The following is a 21,449-nucleotide window of genomic DNA, read 5'->3' as shown; positions in this document are numbered from 1 at the left end:
ATGTCTAGAATGTTTAAGAAAACCATATACTAGATAATCTGACAGGCCTTATGACCTCAATTTGAAATATGTAGGATTTTTATGTTGCACGAGAATTAACAGAAGTCTATCAGGTCAGTAAATACTACCGAAATTCATTAGGGAATTCAATTTGTTGCATTTTAAGTTTGATTTATTAGCTTTATAAGAGCTGCTTAAATACTTAAGAAGAAAATGCTTGTTAGGATTGTAGGCTGACCTTTCAGCTCTATAAAATGCTTGAGAGAAAATCAAATACATAAAGTTTATACATTAGAGGCCAAAATGTTAAGAGATTTAATTAACAAGAGTTTTGATATAGAAATAACTCTCAAGGAAAGTTTAATCTGTTCCTTGAGATATATAAACATCACAAAATAAAAATGGATCTTACTTTATATAAAAATATTAGATTCATAAACAGAAGGACAAAATATTTAAGTTGAACTTAAAGTCTTAGGTAAGTCTAGATTCGAACACTGATAAATTGAATATACTGAATTCAACTTTGCAGACTTCCCTGGTGGTCCAGTGGCTAGGACTCTGTGTTCCCAAGGCCGGGGTTGGGGGGGTGGTGCGGGGGAGGGGACGCGGGGTTTGATCCGTGCTCAGGGAACTAGACCCTGCATACCGCAGCTAAGACTGCCTGTGCTGCAACTGAAGGGTGCATATGCTGCCAAGTTAAAAAAGATCCCACGTGCCACAACTAAAGATGAGGCCCAACAAAAACCCCAACCTTGACCAGTCTTTTCCAGGCCTCTCTCAGACATCATAACCACAGCGGCAGCTTGGGAGCCTCAAGGGACATAGAAGCAGCAGCTTCTTTCGGAGGCTGCTGAGGTGTCTGGCTCTGTGTCAGTCCCCAGACGCACTCCTGCCCCCGCATCGTCTTTGACTCTCGCCTGCTTTCAAAGAGATTTCTAGCACTGTACGGCAAGGTGACAATGGGGAATAATCCTTAGCTCAACTCACTTCCTGGAACAAGATTTGATTTATCATCATTGCTAACACCTATGAAGCATTTCTTCCGTGTCAAGCATCTCACAATGTATGATCACATTTTTATCCCTCAGTCAATCCTGAGGCAGATGTTGGACTGCTATTTTACAAAAACGAGGAAACTAATGTAAGGATCACATTAAACACCAAGGTTCTATGTGCATAATTCACTACTAAACTTTATTTTGTAATAAGCCTTTCATAGTAAGAAAAGTATTTTCACTCTTTTCAGGAAAGTAAGGAAAAGCCTTCTAAATAAATGTAAAGCATCTTTTCAAGAAGAAGCAATACAAATTGCTTACTTGCCATTCCATACCGTATTCAATTTAATCTAGTTCCATAGATACTAAGAATTTTGTCCCAAAAAAGTGGACCACTTACCGCTGAGAGTATACTCTATGTACATAGAGTATATACATATGGCAGCCACTCGATTGAGGAGATCTTTTGTCTCTTTCCAGTTTGGTTTAAATTCTCCACTATAGTTTATTAACAGCTAAACTTTCTTTAATCATCATAATCAGGATCTATGATCACAATGATAAATGCTCTCATACTTACAGGGTATTAATTACTGTAACCTCAAAAGAGTTCTCAACTTGGGATAAAGGAAACTGAACTAACTCGTCCAGTGCGATTGACAGAAGCAGCGCCAAAAGCAGAAGGAGATCCCTGGCCTGCCCACACCAAAGGCGGTGACTACGCACCGCGCCTCACTCGTAGGATGTTCCAAAGTTATTATTAACATTCTTTGGAAACACAGTTCTTGGAAAAGCCTTTAAACCGTGACTGCTGAAAGGCCTTTTGCAACCACTGCCCAATTACAATATTTTTTCAAGTTTAGTCCATGAGTCAAATCCTTGTCTTCCTTCACACCTCCAAGGGTATTATGAAACTTGTTACACTAAGATCTTTGGGAACATGTAAGAGCCATGCACGGATATGGAAGAAATCACTAGCTCGATTGTTCAAAGAGAGATTCCAGCTAACTTCACGCCTGCAAAACCATATAAAAAAATTGGGGGTAGAGACGTTATTGGGAAGTATGAAAAATAGTGTGGCATAGGAAATGATGGATTTATTAAAAAAGGATGTCACCTGTGCATTTAAATGAGCAGTACTAAGGAATGAACTTCTAGTTTAGCAATACAACATAACTTTGTCAGGTCTACAGAATTTTACACTTCCTGTAAATACAAACTGTTTATCTGTTCTAAAACTTATGGCGAGATGATACATAGTAGGGTGTTCAAGTAAAGAACGAAATGAAGGAATATGTAAATAATTTAACTGAAACTGAAAACAGATAAACTATAAATAATTTAGACTGTATTTCAGACATGGTTCTTAGTAACTGCACTCTGCATATAATAGTTCCCTAAATATGTTGTTATTTGACTTTTTAAAAAGAAAGAATTGGACACAAATCCATATTAAAATCTACAGAATTCTCTACTCACAGAACTGATTTCAAATCTTTCTTATGCTGTAATGATTATATTTTTCTTCCTGGCTCAGAAGTGGTTGAGAGCATGGACGCTGATGCCTGGATGTGGCTCGACCACTGCCAGGTATCTGACCCTGGAGGGCAATGTAATAATCTGTATTCCTGCAGTGAGAGTTTTCAAATCAAATCTAACCTATATATCTGTATCTTTAAACAGCTCTCCAAGCAAAACTGAGAGGATCCATGCCTCTGCATTTCGATTAGTAGCAGTTATTTTTAAAAACTTTTAAAGCATTTGTCCATTTCTTTTGTGGTACTTCAGTTTCCTTGGAGATTTTGTTTAAACACCACTGTTTAATAAATAACTGTTTAAACACCTTTCTGTGCCTGACTTGCATTAAGTTATTACTTCAGAGATGACACCGCTTTTATGGCAGAAAGTGAGGAGGAATTAAAGAGCCTCTTAATGAAGGTGAAAGAGGAGAGTTTTCTTGGGCTCCCAAATCACTGTGGACAGTGACTGCAGACATGAAATTAAAAGACACTTGCTCCTTGGAAGAAAAGCTATGACCAACCTAGACAGCATATTAAAAAGCAGAGACATTACTTTGCCTACAAAGATCCGTATAGTCAAAGCTATGGTTTTTCCAGTAGTCATGCACGGAAGTAAGAGCTGGACAATAAAAAAGGCTGAGCACTAAAGAATTGATGCCTTTGAACTGTGGTGCTGGAGAAGATTCTTGAGTGTCCCTTGGACAGCAAGGAGATCAAACCAGTCAATCCTGAAGGAAATCAACCCTGAATATTCACTGGAAGGACTGAAGCTGAAGCTCCAATACTTTGGCCACCTGATGCGAAGAACTGACTTATTGGAAAAGAGTCTGATGCTGGGAAAGATTGAAGGTGGGAGGAGAAGGGGACAACAGGGGATGAGATGGTTGGATGGCATCATGGACTCAACTGATGAGTTTGAGCAAACTCTGGGAGATGCTAAAGGACCAGGGAAGCCTGGAGTGCTGCCGTCCATAAGGTCACAGAGTCCAAAACGACTGAGCAAACAGGTTAAAACACCAGTGGCGCAGTACACTGTATCAACCAATAGGTGGCGCTCTCTCAACACACTAAGTCTCCCCTCAAAATTTCTTAACTTCTAAATTTTAGATTGGGCGTCTATCAAGACTTTATCAACTCTTTATGTTCAGTTTTCTCACAGTATGTCTAATTATTTTAACAATTTACTTAACAGAAGTCTAATTATTTTAACACGACAACCACAGGCACTGGGATCCCTGAGCCAAGCGCTCAGTTCCAATAATGTGTCTCATTTTCTTTCATTGCAGGTCAATTGGTTTTTATTTCCACAGGATAACAGCAACCTACATATCATGTACATTTTCTCAGAAAATTTAAGTTTATATTTTTAAGAGTAGCAATAAATAAAAACATTAAAGGTTTATTTAGATAAGTGCTAGGCATCATCAACAGTTTAACTCACTGAGAATTACTGACTTGTTTTAATCCATTAATTCATCAAGAATGTATTGTTATCTATGTGCTTGACTCTGATAGAGAGTCTAACTTGGCTAAACTCACTGTCTGGCTCTAAAGCTCATATAGATTCTCTCTTAGCACACAGCAGGGTGAGGAGATGGAAAAAAATCTCAGCTTTTTATTTTTCATTATCACTTTTATATTCTAAGTGATACAGTTTATCTGTGATGAGCTGTGAGACCTTGGGGCGGCAGGGGCTGGAGTAACACTAGGAGCACGGATTGTGGTTGAGAACACAGATGCCAACGCTTGGATTTGAATCTGCCGTTTCCTGGTATCTGACCATGGCAGTTAATGCAGTCTGTGCCTCAGTTCCTCTCTCCCCAAAAGGAAGTAATTATATACCTACCTCATAGGATGGCTGGGATAATTAAGTATATTAATTGATCTTAATTGATGATAAGCATCCTGAACATGCCTGGCACTGAGCAATACACGTTAGCTACCATCGTTTTTTATTCAGATGGAGACCCAGAAAAACCAAGCTACATAAAACTCATATTCCAATAAACTCCAGATTTCAGAGTTCATGACTTCCTTCTAGCATGACACTGAAAGCTTACAGAAAGATCAAACAATGGCCACCCTCTGTCGTTCATAACATGGATACAATGGTTGGACTTTCCTGACTTGGTTTTCCAAATAGCTTTTTCTCTCGGAGGCTGGCTGTGAAAGCATGATAAGGAGTCCAGATGTGATGGTCCTCCCAAAGCAGTTTAGCACTTCCCTCCACACTCAAGACAAAAAAAAAAAATTTTTTTAAGAACAGGCAGGATTAGAGATTATTGAGAGGGGAAGGAGAAGAATAGGACCCCAGGGCAAGAATAAGAGAAATTCCAGAACTGAGGAAGGGGAGGCTGTCCATACACAACCACTTCAGCAAACTCACCGCAGTGCTGCTCTCAGCCCTCTGAAACCTTTTCCTCAGGCCTGGTGTTTGGCCTCCCAGACTGTAGCTGAGATGTAAAATGGGACCCCAAGCAGCCCCAGAAATGTACTGAATGGTACAACAAGGCAAATCTCACGTCAGGTTACCCTGACACAATCCATCAACCTCCACTCACTCACTCTGCATGTGGTACCAGTCTGCATGTGGTACCAATCCACACGTTGCCATCGAACTTCAGAGAACACTATTTAGGGAGCCACTCCTATCTCCCCCAACTACCAGAATCCTCAGATGCAGTTGCTGCCTTAGCAAGAATTAGTGCCCATGACCTATTGGACCAGAAGTGTGAAAGCCTGTTCTAGAGCCAAGGCTTTACTTTGCACCGCACTTTAATGCTCAAAGCTGATGACAAGCACTGCGATTTATTCCTTAAATTCCTCCAGCACTGTTTCCATCAGCAACTAATTGTTCCGCAAAGCAGTGCTGCACTCCTTGGGAAACTGGAAGGCTCAGTGACAGGCTGGGATTCACCCAGGGCTTTTATTAACGGATAGGTAACATGGTTCTTTTTCAACTATCATATATCCCTCAACAGCATCATTTAAAAGGCTCAGTAGCAGAACAAGCAAATCAGTTTTAAAATTCACACATTCTCTGCTTCCTCTTCAAAAAATTAATAACAGCATTAAAGGCAGTTTTAACATAATCAGGTTGAATGCTGTTGGGTGTCTCAAGAACCTTGCTAGTGTGGTCAAGGACCAGTAGCAGCTGCGTTGCCTTGGGACTTAAGAATGTAGACTCCTGGCCACCTCCCCTCCACCTAGAAACTAGAATCTGTCTTTTTTAAAAATAAGATTGTCATGTAGTTGGCATGCCCCTTAATGTGGATGAAGCAGCGGTCTAGAAGAGAAAGTTTTATATGAGGATATTATTTCTGCATTTGTCTATCCTTAATTCATGTCCAGATGCTATTAGGAAGTTGTGTACTTTATAAGAGCCCTGGGTTTCAGTTACATTTGAAAATTCATTTGGCCTGAGTCGCCTAGCAGTAGTAGCAGTAGGTGCTAAAATCTTCTAATGCTTCCTATGTCCTTGCACACTTCCTAGGTAGCTCAAAAAGTAAAGAATCTGCCTGCAGTGCAGGAGACCTGGGTTCGATTCCTGGGTCAGGAAGATCCCTTGGAGAAGGGCATGGCAACCCACTCCAGTATTCTTGCCTGGAGAATTCCATGGACAGAGGAGTCTGGCAGGCTACAGTCCATGGCGTTGCAGAGTCGGGACCTGACTGCGTGACTAACGCTTTCACTTTTCCCACGTGTCGAGCACTGTGCTAAGTGTTCATGTGTTCACGTATTTCATTCTTACCACAACCCTGTGAGGCGGGTGATATTAGTTTCATGTGAGGAACATGACGCCCAGAGAGACAAAGGAACAGGGCTATGTAGATAGAAAGTTGCCAAGCCAGGATTCACACCCAGGCAACCAGGTTCCAGAGTCCATGTGCTCACCCCTCAGCTCTGGCCCTTCTTGCTTGCCACACTCCAGCAGAAACATGCTCAGTGGGAGATGGCTTGGTGTAGATATGATCAGAACATCAAGTATGAATCAAGGAAATGCCAGCTAACCAAAGGGCCTATGCAAAAATTGCTTAACTTTGCCATGGACTTCTCCCTGGGTTCAGGGTATCCCTAAGTTTTAGTCCGAGGCCCATAATTTCAGGGCTATGTAAGAAATACTCCTTCGGCGCTATTTACTTCCTATATGCCAACAGAAACAGAATAGTGGTTTTCAATATGTATTTCTTGGAACCCCAGGGTCCTTCACCAATACCTTGAGAGCCTAACTTGTTGTTCTCCCTACAAGTAGCAGTATTAATGAATTTATACATTGGAAGTTAAAATAATATTTCAACTGACAAAAGGCCATTTTTTTAAAATAAAGGAGTAAAAATCACTGATTTTGAGGATTTGACTAAGTATAGAGATTCTTTTTGGAAAATTTATCATCACTACTATGCATGTTTAAGTTAGGAAGAGTACAGAAGTGATGCTAAACTTTTTTAATTTGGCATGTGGTACCACTATTTCTTCATACCACATACTTTCCTAAAAAAAGTTACACAGTATGTCTTTGTTCACATGATTTGTTGAATTTACATTTAAAATTTGTTTTGTAAAATCTCAGTTAAAAGTTGAAGAAGGACATGGCACCCCACTCCAGTACTCTTGCCTGGAAAATCCCATGGACGGAGGAGCCTGGTAGACTGCAGTCCACGGGGTCACTAAGAGTCGGACACGACTGAGCGACTTCACTTTCACTTTTCACTTTCATGCATTGGAGAAGGAAATGGCAGCCCACTCCAGTGTCTTGCCTGGAGAACCCCAGGGACGGAGGAGCCTGCTGGGCTGCTGTCCATAGGGTCGCACAGAGTTGGACATGACTGAAGCGCCTTAGCGGCAGCAGCACTTAAAAATAACTGATGAGGGACTTATCTAGAGGTCCAGTGGTTCAGAATGTGCCTGCCAATGCAGGGGACAGGAGTTCCATGTCTGGTCTGGAAGACCCCACATGCCTCACAGCAGCTAAGTCTGTCTGCCACAGCAACTGAGCCCAACTCTAGAGAGCCCTTGAGCCACAACCACTGAAGCCCGAGCACCACAACTAGGGAAAACCCACATGCAGCAATGAAAACCCAATGCAGTCAAAAATAAATAACTGTTTAAAAATTGATGTAATATTTTAAAATTCATTTCTAACACCAAAATAACTTGAATAGTCAAATCTAACTTCAACTTAGATTTGCAAAGGCACTAGCTCATCAGATTTACATGCAGCAAATACTTAAATATCACAGGATCAGGACAGGGACAGAATAAAATGAAAATATGTGCAGAACCCTTCATAAAGGAGTTTCCATAACAGCAAGCATCAAGACAGCAAGCATGCCAGAACCCAAATGTTGGGGTTGTAAATAGAATATGCAATAATGTTCCTCCAAATCAGTAAGAAAAGACGCAAAGTCCAATCAAAGAAACGGTCAAATGATATAATAATTCACTAACAAGGAAATAATAAATCATCTACAACAAGGAAAAGATGCTCACATTCCCTAGAAATAAGGGAGACACATATAAGATACCCTTCTTGAGCATATTATAACAATTTTAAAGATGACTAGTCTTTAAAAATTATTAGTGCTAAAATGGTATGATGAAAAAGGCATTTCAAACACTGTCATTGGAGAAAGCATAAATTTCTATTTTGAGAATAAAAAGTAAATTTAAAGTTCACATACTTCTTGACCTAGTATTTTCATTTGTAGGAATTTTCTTATCAGGATACTTCCAAAGCAACATATAAGGTACATACATGAAGGTTCACATCATGTGAACCTTTATACATGAAGATACATACATGAAGATTGGGGCAGGACAAGGGTGGGGGAAGATAGCCCAAATGTCCAGTGCTTGAGGGGATTAAATAAAACATGGTACAGACATATCTTGTCTGTAAATACGCTTTGTTTTACTGCATTTTTTTTTAACAGATTGTAGGTTTGTGGCAACCTTGCATCAAGCAAGTCTATTGGCACCATACTTCCAACAGTATTTGCTCATTTCCTATCCATGTCACATTTTGGAAATTCTCATGTTATTTCAAACATTATTATTTACTATATTTATTAGGGTGATCTTCAATGTTACCATTGTAATTGTTGTAGGCTGCCACAAACCCCACCCATATGAGACAGCAAACTGAACTGAATGTTGAGACAAGGGATTTGGAATATCACGTAAAACTAGTTGAGAAAGCAGCAGGAGGGTTTGACAGGACTGACTTCAATTTTGAAGTAATTTCAACATTAGGTAAAATGCCATTAAACAGCACTGCATGCTCAAAGAAATCATTTGTAAAGAGAGAATCAGTTGAGATGGCAAACCTCACTGTTGTATTCTTTTAAGAAATTGCCACAGTCACTCCCATCTCCAGCTGCTGCTGCTGCTGCTGCTAAGTCACTTCAGTCGTGTCCGACTCTGTGCAACCCCATAGATGGCAGCCCACCAGGCTCCCCTGTCCCTGGGATTCTCCAGGCAAGAACACTGGAGTGGGTTGCCATTTCCTTTTCCAATGCATGAAAGTGAAAAGTGAAAGTGAAGTCGCTGAGTCTTGTCTGACTCTTAGCGACCCCATGGACTGTGGCCCACCAGGCTCCTCCGTCCATAGGATTTTCCAGGCAAGAGTACTGGAGTGGGGTGCCATTGCCTTCTCCACCCGTCTCCAGCCAACCAACCCCTAATCAGTCAGCGATCATCAATATCAAGGCAAGACCCTTGACCAGCAAAAAGGTAACTTGCTGAAGGCTTAGATTATGGTTAGCATGCTCTAGCAATACAGTGTTTTTAATTAAGGCACGTACTTTTTTTTTTAGTACACTTAATAGACATAAATACTTTACAATGTAAATTTAAGTTTTATGTGCTCTGGGAAACCAAGAAGTTCAGGTGACTTCTCTTTTGCAATATTCACTTTATCATGGTGGTCTGGAACTGAATCCATAATATCTCCAAGATATGCCTGTACAGATTGCCAACATCCATTGGATCATAGAAAAAGCAAGAGAAATCCAGAAAAACATCTACTTCTGCTTTATTGACAACACCAAAGCCTTTGACTGTGTGGATCACAACAAACTGTGGAAAATTCTTCAAGAGATGGTAATACCAGACCACCTGACCTGCCTCCTAAGAAATCTGTATGCTGGTCAAGAACCAACAGTTAGAACTGGACATGGAACAACAGACTGGTTCCAAACAGGAAAAGGAGTACGTCAAGGCTGTATACTGTCACTCTGCTTATTTAACTTATATGCAGAGTACATCATAACAAATGCCAGGCTGAATGAAGCACAAGCTGGAACCAAGATTGCTGGGAGAAGTATCAATAACCTCAGATACACAGATGACACCACCCTTATTGCAGAAAGTGAAGAGGAACTGAAGAGCCTCTTGATGAAACTGAAAGAGGAGAGTGAAAAAAGTTGGCTTAAAACTCAACATTCAAAAAACTAAGATCATGGCATCTGGTCCCATCACTTCATGGCAAATAGCTGGGGAAACAGTGGAAACAGTGACAGACTTTATTTTCCTAGGCTCCAAAATCACTGCAGATATTGACTGCAGCAATGAAACAAAAGATGCTTGTTCCTTGGAAGAAAAGCTATGACCAACCTAGACAGTGTATTAAAAAGCAGAGACATTACTTTGCCAACAAAGGCCCATCTAGTCAAAACTATGGTTTTTCCAGTAGTCACGTATGGATGTGAGAGTTGGACTATAAGGAAAGCTGAGCGCCAAGGAATTGATGCTTTTGAACTGTGGTGTTGGAGAAGACTCTTGAGAGTCCCTTGGACTGCAAGGAGATCCAACCAGTCCATCCTAAAGGAAATCAGTCCTGAATATTCATTGGAAGAACTGATGCTGAAGCTGGAATTCCAATACTTTGGCCACCTGATGCAAAGAACTGACTCACTGGAAAAGACCCTGGTGCTGGAAAAGATCAAAGGCAGAAGGGGACGACAGAGGATGAGATGGTTGGATGGCATCACCAACTTGATGGACATGTGTTTGAGTAAGCTCTGGGAGTTGGTGATGGACAGGAAAGCCTGGCATGTTTCAGTCCATGGGGTCACAGAGTTGGACATGATTGAGCGACTGAACTGAATTGAACAGATGCCTGTACATGCATAAAACAAAGCCTGCATGTCCATTTAAAAGTTACCATCTTTCACTAGTTCTATGACACCCTAGACTGTAAAATACATCCTGATATAATAGACATTAAGGTGTGAAAAAATAGCTTGTAGCCATTAATCAATTTCAGTTATAGGATACCCCCAATTTCAGAGATGCTGAAGAGTAAACCAAAAAAAACAACATGTGCGTAAAATCAATGACACAGCTTTCAGTTTTAAATATTCTCTTAAATATAAATGTATAATAACTAATATAAAACTTAAGCAATAATCGATACATAGAATTAAAGACTTGGATGATGAAAACACCAACTGTTAAGAGTGAACACCTTCAGAGGTACAAGCTATTAGGTATAAAGTAAGTGGTAAGCATATACTGTACAACATGGGGAATATGGCCAATTTTTCACAATAACTATAAATGGAGTATAACTTTTAAAAACTGTGCATCATTATATTGTACACCTGTAACTTCTATGATACACCAACACTGTACTTCAATTTAAGAAAAAGAGTGAACATTTTCAAGGTGGAGAGTCAGTTTTGATGGGGTAGGTGGAAGGGGACATAAACTCTTAATTTTTTAGAAGTATACATATATATATATATATATATATTTTTTTTTTAAGTAAGCAATAGAAACACTGCCTAATTAGAAAGGTGTGAGCTATCCAAGCATCATGAGAAGATGACTCAAGTCATATATATTATATTCACCTCCTCAGATTTCATCTTCCTCTCCTTGTGGCATCTGCCAGGAACAGAGGCAACAGGGATGCTAATAATCTGCCACAATGACTCCTGGTTATCCTGCTCCACCAAAATCCTCCCAGTTCTCACAACAACGCAACAAGAGCGATGCCTTCACTTTATAAATGAGCTCCACTGGGTGAAGTTCTTTTTCCCCAGTTTACGCCACTGCCATGGGCAGCTCTGAATTCCAGACCCACATTTTCTGTACCCAGAACCCACCTTCTTTCCATTTCTGGGCTACTAGCATTACCATCTATATCTTTATGTGTTTGTTCTTCCCCCTTTGCTATTCCTTTTCCTTTTATGGCATTTCAAATTACTTTCTTTTTATGCTGTCTTGGTTTTAAGTTATTTCCAAGCTAAAAAGCTGATTTATTAAATGATTGGAAAATTACATTCTAACTAACTAAAAATTAGAGCATTTCCTCTTCTAAGCAATTCTTTCCCTCTTTGCCATTCTGAGAATTTGTTCATTATGAACTCCTGCACTTTATACCCACATAGCATTTTTCTGGCTTTAACAACCAATTCTATAGTCAAAGACAAAAATGCTATACTGAAGACTTTCAAGTGCTTTCTTTTAACAGACAATAAAAGGCTGCAGGGGTAAGAAGAGAAATAGGCAATGAGCACAGACCCCAACAGTCACCAAACAGCCCAGCCTGGAGCCCAGAGTTGGTACCTTCAAGCCCTCCTCCCAGATGAAGAGAAGGGAGGAAACTGAGAGCTTCACTGATCCCACTTTTTCCGTTTGACCCCAGTTTAAAACTTGAAGGCCTTTGCCAGTGGCTCAGCAGCAAAGAATGTGCCTGCAATGCAGGAGCCACAGGAGACATGGGTTTGACCCTTGGAGCTGGAAGATGCCCTGGAAGAGGACATAGCAACCCACTCCAGTATTCTTGCCTGGAAAATCCCACGGACAGAGGAGCCTGGCAGGCTACAGTCCATAGGGTTGCAAAGAGTCAGACAAAACTGGAATGACTTGGCACGCACACACTACAATTTGAAAGTCAGGAAGATTTGTTCAAATACATTTCACTTACTTTTATACTGTTTTCCTTCACAGTTCTAACCCTTCTGTGGAGGGGGGGAACCCTTCTCTCCCACAAAGAGGTTGACATAAAAACTTGAGCTTTGACCAATGGAGAGTGTCTAGTCCCTGATACTTTTTGCTCTAAGCAGAAACTATCAGAAGTGAGAAGGACTGTAGGAAAAAAAGAAGTATCAGGAAATATAAATTCTCAAGACCTATGCCACCAACTGCTAAGATGCATTACATTTCTTTGGGTCATTTATCATTCTTTGGAGGGAAATAAAATGAGGGTTTCAAAAATTAATGACAATGTCTGGATTGGAGGCAAACCAGGAGTCAAATGTTATGTAATCTGCTCCTGCAATGTGCACGCGCGTGCACACACACGTACGCATGCGTGCGCACACATACCCGTCTGATGAAAGTAAGATATCAGGAGTGAAGTTGAAGATATTTAGGTAAAAGAATTAGCTTCCAAAGGCGGTGAGAAGAACTGGTTTCCAAACACCTCCAGCAGAAGGACTTGGTAAGGGCTCACCTGAATCCTTCATGGGACAGAGCGCGCACTGCATGCCCCAGGCCTCTCCGTACAAACAGCAGCACTCCGTGTACGTCGTCTGCTTGCCGACAAGAGGCCGGCTACACACGTACTCGTCACTCAGATGTTCCCAGCACAGATCCTGGTAGACATCGGTTTCTTCAATTTGTTCTGAAAGGGAAGACCCGGTTCCATGACAACTGCGCTGCTATTCTGATTTCATAGACACTGGGGTAGAAGCCAGCGAGTCTCCAAGTTTCCATCCCGATTTCTACGCGTGACTTCCAAGTACAAGTCTGAAGCCAGCCTGGTCTTTTCATGGATCAAACCTCTGTCATCTCCAACTGGGTGTCATTCCATCAGCTGAAATTCAACCTGCCCATCATGTTCCAATTAAATCCTTCCCTCTGTAGCTTCCACATTATGTAAAACCCTCCACGATCTTGCCTGTACTTCATAATCCTGATGGACTTCTTATTCTTGCAATATCTGATTTTTCACGTTTACTCCTCTGTCAAATCCTACCTTTTTCCTTCTACACAAAATTTTGGGGATTCAGCCTTTTTCATCCATTTCATCTGACAAAGCCCTGAACGAGTGACACTTCATCCTAGGGTTCTTAATTCTAACCTTTCTACTTTTCAATAGATTTCAACCAAAGCAGTCTCCTGAATGTGCTGATACATTGATCAATTAAGTCAATTATTAGGAGCACATCACCTTCAGGGATGAACAGGAACTCCAGAGCCCTCCACTACTGATTAATTCCACCCTCTGTTCTGCCCAGTCTCATCTGTGTCCTCTATTCAGTCAAGCAAACCTAATTATTTTCCCTTCAACTTACATCTTCCTCAGTTGCCTTCGAGGGTTAAATATGATCAACCCCCAGGTATGGAAGAGCTCTGCCATCTGCTCAGTCACTCCTTGTCCTGGTGTCCATTAAATCAGTATGTGCAGGGTGTTAAATCTGCATATTGATGATACGAAACTTATTCTTTCTCTTAGCATCTCATTTTAATTTTTTCAAAATACCCAAGGAATCCGTTTTTCTATTTTCCGACAGCTCACATTTCAGTCAAAAGGAAAACCTTATGACATTTATTTGGACACAGACTTGCTTCTCACATCCAAACATACCATGTGATTCAGTTGGTCGGATACATCTTTTTTCCGAAGCATCCAGGACCATTGGGTGGGTACAGAAGCAGTTATAAGAGCCTTCTGTATTAATGCACTGGCCATCAATGCAACTGTTGGGGTCTTGACACTCGTCTATATCTTCAGAGGGAAAAAAAATGAAAGAAAATCAGCAATCAGTTGCACCTCATACACTTAACCAAACTTAATACACCGCTAAATTTAGTCCAGATTTCAAGGTCTGCCACATTTTAATTAGCTACACATCATCATCCAAAAGAGAACAGCTCTGACTATAAAAATGTTAAGCTGTATTGATTGGAAAAATAACATTGCCCTACAGCTGCTGACATTAAATAAGGAAAGAAAACATTTAAGAACAGGATATACTTAGAAATTTAAGATAAAATGCCTCTTTATGACAGTTTTAAAATTATTTCCTTTTGCTATGTTTTTCTGCATAGTATATATGGTTTTCTGCTTAGGCATTAAAGTCTGGGTCCGTATTTAAAAATGACTTTCAGTGTATGGTATGAGTGATGAAACAGGAGGCTCCCCAGACCAAAAGAACACGTGACCTGAATTATAATTCCACACTGAATATTAACTCTTCAAAATCTATTCAAACAGTAGTTTGAAGGATTTTTATTTTCTTAAATATTGCTCAAGAAAAGGATTCATAAAACATTTACAGATCTTTTCAACATGAGGTTTAGATTCTAATAAACTTTTTATACAAAACATTACTATTTTTTTCCCATCTGTGTTCACAGGACATCACAAAATATCCTCTTAAAACTTACCAAAGCACTGCAATTTGACAGGATCGTAGTACGTCCCTTGCTTACAGTAGCATTCGTAACCAGGCTGAGTGTTCATACAGAAGCCATTTTTGCAGATCTCTTGTCCAAAAAGTAGGCATTCATCTGCATCTATGGGGAAAAAATGGTCATAATATCTGTATCATTGAGATGTTAAAGTGAGTGGTTAATAAGGAAATACTCATATGTGTAGTTTAAATTTCACCAAAGTGAAAAATCTGGAATTTATTTTAGAATTACAGGCTAATAACATGAAATGTATAAAGCACATTGACTTTTATTTTCTTCTTTTCCATTCCTTATCTCTAATCTATGGCCATGAGTAAAAGGTCCTAGAAAAGTAGGATGCTTTATACAAAAGCAAAAATCTTTGCTTTGTTGATAACCATTAAAGGCCAACATAATGATCAAATTTATATTGGTCCTAACGTACAATTTTTAATACTGTCCTGGAATAAAAGAATAAATCTATTAAAGTACAGAATTTTGTATTAAGTACTTTTACATATGTTACCTTATTTTATCCTCATGACAGCCTCTGAAACATCATTTCAGAGGTGGAAACAGAATCTTGAGTGAAATCCCACCGTCATACAGTCTTACATGATCTACTTCCCAAGCCACACTTCTACCGAGACTACTGGGGAGAATTCGAACACAAGCCATGCTTCCACTTGAATGTCAGATATGAACACTCATTACAAATTAGTTTCTGCTTGAAACTGACCTTTATAGTTTTCACCATCAACGCCATAAGAGGATTCTTCTGAGGGGACAAAACCTTTCCCTCTAGGACACATTTCAGTGAATTCAGCTGATTTCAGAAGAGACAAGGAAAAAAAAAAAAAAAGGTGGGAAAAAGAAAAAAAAGGTCCATGATTTTTCCCTCCCCCCAAGTATGTTTTACATTCAGTTTTGCTTTCTCAAATTCAGTAACTTAAAGGCAAACCCTGCCATCTAATTCAGACAAATAAATTCAGTACAATCTCTAAATTACAAAGTAGGTGCAAATAAACCTAATGACTTCATAAGTCATTTTTTTACTTATAATTTTACTTATAACTTTACTTATAATTTTAAAAAAACTTGATAGTTCACGTATGTTATTTATCCATGTTTTACTTACAAGTGCTATGGACTTTTACGACTTATTGCACCATTACTATGGTCTCCAGTATTTTACCTGGAGGAGGGCATGGCAACCCACTCCAGTATTCTTGCCTGGAGAATCCCATGGACAGAGGAGCCTGGTGGGCGACAGTCCATAGGGTCGCAAAGAGTCAGAAAAGACTGAAGCGACCTGAGCACTAGTATTTTAAATTTCTAATATGAATCCATCAAGAAAAATCTTGGCTTAAATATACAAGCTCTAATGAGGAACAACACTGTGTCCGTGTCAGAAAAAAATCATTGCTTTTATATTAAAAATGGAATAAAACTGAATTAAGTTTCTGACAAAATATCATATGGAATGTCACCATAACAGCATATTCTGTGATAAACAGAAGTTCAAGATTTTATATTGAGGCAGGACAGGGTTTGGTTTCTAGCCTCCTAGAAACCCACTGCATTTGACTACAGCAGGCACCAGCACTTTGAGGCTTCAATAGCCCAAATGAGAACATTCCAAGAGCCATGAACAGCACGCAGCAGACACCAGTGTGAACACGGCACTCAGCTGGCTCTTACCAGCGCCCGGGACCGGGCAGGGGAAGACCTCACAGTTGTCTCCCCAGCCGGCGCCGGAGGTGCAGCAGCACTCCTGCTTGGTGACATTGGGGGCCAGCACGTTGTCACACAGACTGGCGTCGTTCAGGTTATAGTAGCATTCTTTCCTTTCTTCTCCGGGTTGATCTACTTCTGAGTCTAAAGAGAAAGCAAGCAAGAGTGTTGAGAGAGTACATCAAATCTACCTGTATCGCAATGGAGTCGAAACAGAGTGGGCTGGATGTGCCAACGGCACTTCATTTACGGAAGGCTGCTTTCTATTCTGTGTCAGATTCTTCCACTTCAAGATAAAAATGCACTTGAATACTGAATTTTCATGGATTTCTAACCCACCTCAACGTGTAAATCTGTCAAAATCATTTCCTTTGACGTTAACCAATTACTATATTCATGTGAATTTGGCTGTGAGTACAGTTTCCATATCTGCTTTCTTGCCAAACATAGGGCCATTCTTTACTGAGCTATAACACCTACTTAAATCAATGAACATTTTCCTGACACTGAACCAGAGATGTGAGGCCACTCATAATATTTAACCCTTAGATAGTTATTGAGTTAACCATGCTCCCCCAATCTTTACTGAACAGTGCAAAGCAGAGGAAGACAACCAGAAAAACACTGCAGTAACCTGAGTCTATAAAATACTCTACTCAAATTGCTGCAACTGTATGACTTTGAATGAAACAGTAAGAGCCAGCTAAGCCTCAGGATAGCATTTCAAGCCCAGGTTCTAGTCCCAGCGCAAGTGTGTCCTAAAGAGTATATATTCCAACAGAGTCCTTTTAACTTTCTGTCTAAAAGACAAGGTGATATGATGGAACACAAAGGATAAAGACCTCCAGTGAATTCCCTTGTGGTCTAGTGGTGAGGACTCTGCAGTTTCATTGATGAGGGCACAGGTTTAATACCTGGTTGGGGAACTAAGGTAAGATTCCAAAAGCTGCACAGTTTGGCAAAAAAAACAAAAACAAAAACAAAAACAACTCCACCTAGTTTCAGACAATACTAATGACTTAATCCCATCAGATTTGAAATCTATGAGCAAGCTTGTGCTTTTAAAAAATGATTTTAAAAATCTATTACTGAGTAAATGCTATAGAGTTCAAATTACTGCCCGATCCAGTTAGAATTTATTAAGTTTTAGTTTTATGCTATGTCAAATAAAAAGCTGCTGTAATCAAGATTGTTGGGAGAAATATCAGTAACCTCAGATATGCAGATGACACCACCCTAATGCAGAAAGTAAAGAGAAACTAAAGAGCCTTTTGATGAAGGTGAAAGAAGACAGTGAAAAAGCTGGCTTAAAACTCAACATTCAAAAAAAATAGAGATCATGGCACCCAGTCCCATCATTTCATGGCAAATTGATGGGGAAAAAATGGAAACAGTGACAGATTTTATTTTGAGGGGCTCCAAATTCACTGCAGATGGTGACTGCAGACATGAAATTAAAACACACTTGCTCCTTAGAAAAAAAGCTGTGACAAACCTAGATAGCATATTAAAAAGCAGAGACATCACTTTGTTGACAAAGGTCTGTCTAGTCAAAGCTATGGCTTTTCCAGTAGTCAAGTACAGATGTGAGAGTTGGGCCATAAAGAAGGCTGAGCCCTGAAGAATTGATGCTTTTGAACTCTGGTGCTGAAGAAGACTCTTGAGAGTCCCTCAGGCAGCAAGATCAAACCAGTCAATCCTAAAGGAAATCAATGCTGAATATTCACTGGAAGGACTGATGCTAAAGCTCCAATACTTTGGCCACCTGATGCGAAGAGCCGACTCATTAGAAAAGACCCTGATGCTGGGAAAGATTGAGAGCAGGAGGAGGAGTGGGCATCAGAGGCTGAGATGGTTGGATGGCATCACCGACTCAAAGGACATGAGTTTGAGCAAACTCCGAGAGATAGTGAAGGACAGGGAAACCTGGTGTGCTACAATTCCTTGGGTCGCAAAGAGTCGGACACGACTGAGCAACTCAACGATAATAATTGCCATCACAATTATTTAGGTTAATACCAATGAAATATTTTCATTAGAATTGCTGTCTACAGATTCTTAACCCAAAGAAACTATAGGAACAAAGGCATAACACTTGGCAGTGAGGGTAAGACTTTAATCTCAATACCTACATTTTTTAAAAAGTTGATAGATCATTATACTATTAGGAAAGTTTAATGATTTATTTTCATAACAGTTTCCTATATATTTACTTTGGCAGCGTCAAAATGACTGCAGAAACCTGATGAATATATCACATAACAAAGGTGTCCTATATGTAACTTCATAAAATTCTACCAGAAGAGTTACTGCCCTTCCTTTTCCCTTGTGGCAGTAAAAACAAGCAAAGCAGCAAACAAAGCTTTGACATGTATATTATTCCCAGAATGCAGAGTATCATTGAGAATGTAAAGGATCCCTCTCACCCTTGGCTCTGGCTAATTCTCAGGTTATTCTATGTTTGACAGAATTCAGCTTGGACTCTACTTTAAGTCTTAACAGCTGATATCATATTCAAAGTAGAATAAGTATCCAGGAAAAAAACTGAAATGCTGATCCTATGCAGTTTTTGAAGTGGTTTTAAAGCATTTCCTTGTATGTGAAATTGGATAAAACCTGTCACATCCCTTGTGTCAACTAGCTGTTCTAGGGTGCTGGGGACAGAGCGCTTTGCCGGCTCTCGGGGAATGGATCACCACCAGCATTTCATCCTCTTCAAAATGGGCCCCAAGCTCTTCCATAGGGTAACATTGGGGAAAATTAAGGGTATTTTTAATTAATATTAAATCAATCATGAACCCTATAAAAATTTTATAAACTTTCTCCCAAGATGTGTGAATAAGTTGGCAGCCTATTACTATGAACAATTCCACTCATTGTATTCAATTTGCCTATAAATGCAAATACTTATTAATGAATGAATGCCTTTAGAAATATAAATAACTCAGCAACAGAACTAGAGCTTTGCCAATCAAGCTAACAGTCTACTAAAAGAGTGCTCAATAATTGTTTTTCTCTTTGTACAAAGTTGTGGTTTCTATGACAAGATGGAATATTGTACAGTAACACCTCAATGAAGCCTGCTGTATTCATAGGTAATTACAGATCACAGGCTTCTGAGTCAAAAACTTGATATGCACTTAAACACTATTTCTACCATGTTCTTTACACTCACAGAAATAAAATTTCTTTTTTCTTTGGAAGGAAACGCTAAGGTGATTGCATAAGAGAAATAATCAATATCATTGTATTATTCGGGTTTTACATTGGTTATTACAAGTTCTGCTCTTATTTTCTTTCCAAGCAGTGTGAAAGTTCAGTGTTTACACAGCTGAAATTGAGGATTAGTCAGGCCCTCATCTGTGTTTGGAAAGAGATGCAAATTCCTTTAAAAAAAAAACAACAAAAACTGGTCCATAAAGGTCATTCTGTGAAAAGCTATTATTTCCCTATCTTCTTAACCTTTAAATAATTAACTTCCTAGAGCATTTCTCCACTGGGGCAACAATCTGATCAATAAATACATGTAATGTTATTTCTTAAACAAACAAACAACCCTATGAGTTTACATCACTGATGCCAGTGGGGGAATTTTTCTATCACAAAATAATTTTGAAAGATCAAATCAAATGATGTAAGGTGCCAAGCTCGGAAAAGAATTGATTCCATTTTTCTTAAAGATTTTATTAATAATGGTAGCCGTTACTTCATATCTCCATGCATAGACTGCTAAGAAATATATTACTTCACCTCCAGTATTTTCATATTTGATTTTTCAATATGTATTAAGAGGCTGGCTTAATATCTATTTATAAAAAGCAATGTATGTGTTTTAATCCTGGGGGTGTGGCTGGTGATAAAAAAATGAGGTATTGGACCTTCCTACTTGGGTGCTTTTTTTGAAGAAATTATCACAAATGTCTTTTCACGCAATGTACAAAGTATTTAACTCTCCATGAGATAAACAGTACAGATTAAATAGCATCTTCATTTTCTGGAGGAGAGCATTTAGCTTGGATCCAACGTCCTGGGCCTAATGCTTCCCCAAACCTCTTTATTGGAGCTCAGCTTCCTAGTATCTCAATAAACATGAGTTTATTTTGCTTTGCCTTTGCCCAGGGGGCAGCAGCTAATTCCTGCTGGCATGGAGTTCAGTGTTAAGCCCATGTACAGTGTGATGGTCTTCTCTTACTCTGAATAGGAAGGAGCGAGTTTGAGCAGTAGGTACCACTGGTGAATTGTCCTTTCTAGAAGCTCTCCTCTCCTGTTTCATCAGAAAGAGAACGTGGCTGTTCACTTTTATGACTGTTTCCTGCTTTAGTCTTTCCCTAAAGAGACCTAATCTTAGGTTTGCTGCTGGGGTGAGGAGATTTGGAACATTTCCTTGGTTACAGCGGACATTCCATTTGCAATATGTTCTGAAGGCCTTTAGATGCCAATCCCCTCCATGCTCCTCTGAGACGGGAAGATGACAGTGACCAAAGAGTCACATTACAAGTATGTATGAATAAACAATGCCCCCTAATCCTGAAAAAGACATCCATTTATAAAACTCTGTGACAGTGATAATGCTCAGCAAACTGCTTTTCAACGAAATTATTCAGAAAGCTTTTATTCTCTTTATATTAAAATCATCACAGGCACTAATGTTTTATACCAACTCATACTTCTGTGAGAAAAAGAATTCTAATGCAATATTCCAAGAGAAAAAGAGAACTTGGAAATTTATTCCCCCACCCCTAGTTTTCTCATTCAAAGACTTGGAAAATAAGAAGTGTGTGCATGGGCT

The 21,449-nt window shown here is 39.5% G+C and overlaps 1 protein-coding gene across 16 annotated transcripts in view; it reads right to left on the bottom strand.

Moving 5' to 3' along the window:
* Positions 1 to 21,449, bottom strand: part of LTBP1 (latent transforming growth factor beta binding protein 1) — a 458,508-nt gene that overhangs the window by 27,651 nt on the left and 409,408 nt on the right. For all 16 annotated transcript variants that reach the window (XM_055539766.1, XM_055539768.1, XM_055539765.1 and 13 more), the window contains 5 exons: positions 16,628 to 16,804; positions 15,666 to 15,752; positions 14,921 to 15,049; positions 14,118 to 14,258; positions 12,981 to 13,151 (listed from right to left, as the gene is read on the bottom strand). In XM_055539766.1, coding sequence (XP_055395741.1) covers positions 12,981 to 13,151; positions 14,118 to 14,258; positions 14,921 to 15,049; positions 15,666 to 15,752; positions 16,628 to 16,804 — 705 coding nt within the window. The remainder of the gene's footprint in view (positions 1 to 12,980; positions 13,152 to 14,117; positions 14,259 to 14,920; positions 15,050 to 15,665; positions 15,753 to 16,627; positions 16,805 to 21,449) is intronic.

This window comes from Bubalus kerabau, chromosome 11 (genome assembly GCF_029407905.1).
Source record: "Bubalus kerabau isolate K-KA32 ecotype Philippines breed swamp buffalo chromosome 11, PCC_UOA_SB_1v2, whole genome shotgun sequence".
Taxonomy (NCBI): Eukaryota; Metazoa; Chordata; class Mammalia; order Artiodactyla; family Bovidae; genus Bubalus; species Bubalus kerabau.
This window is presented reverse-complemented; position numbering and strand designations above follow the sequence as displayed.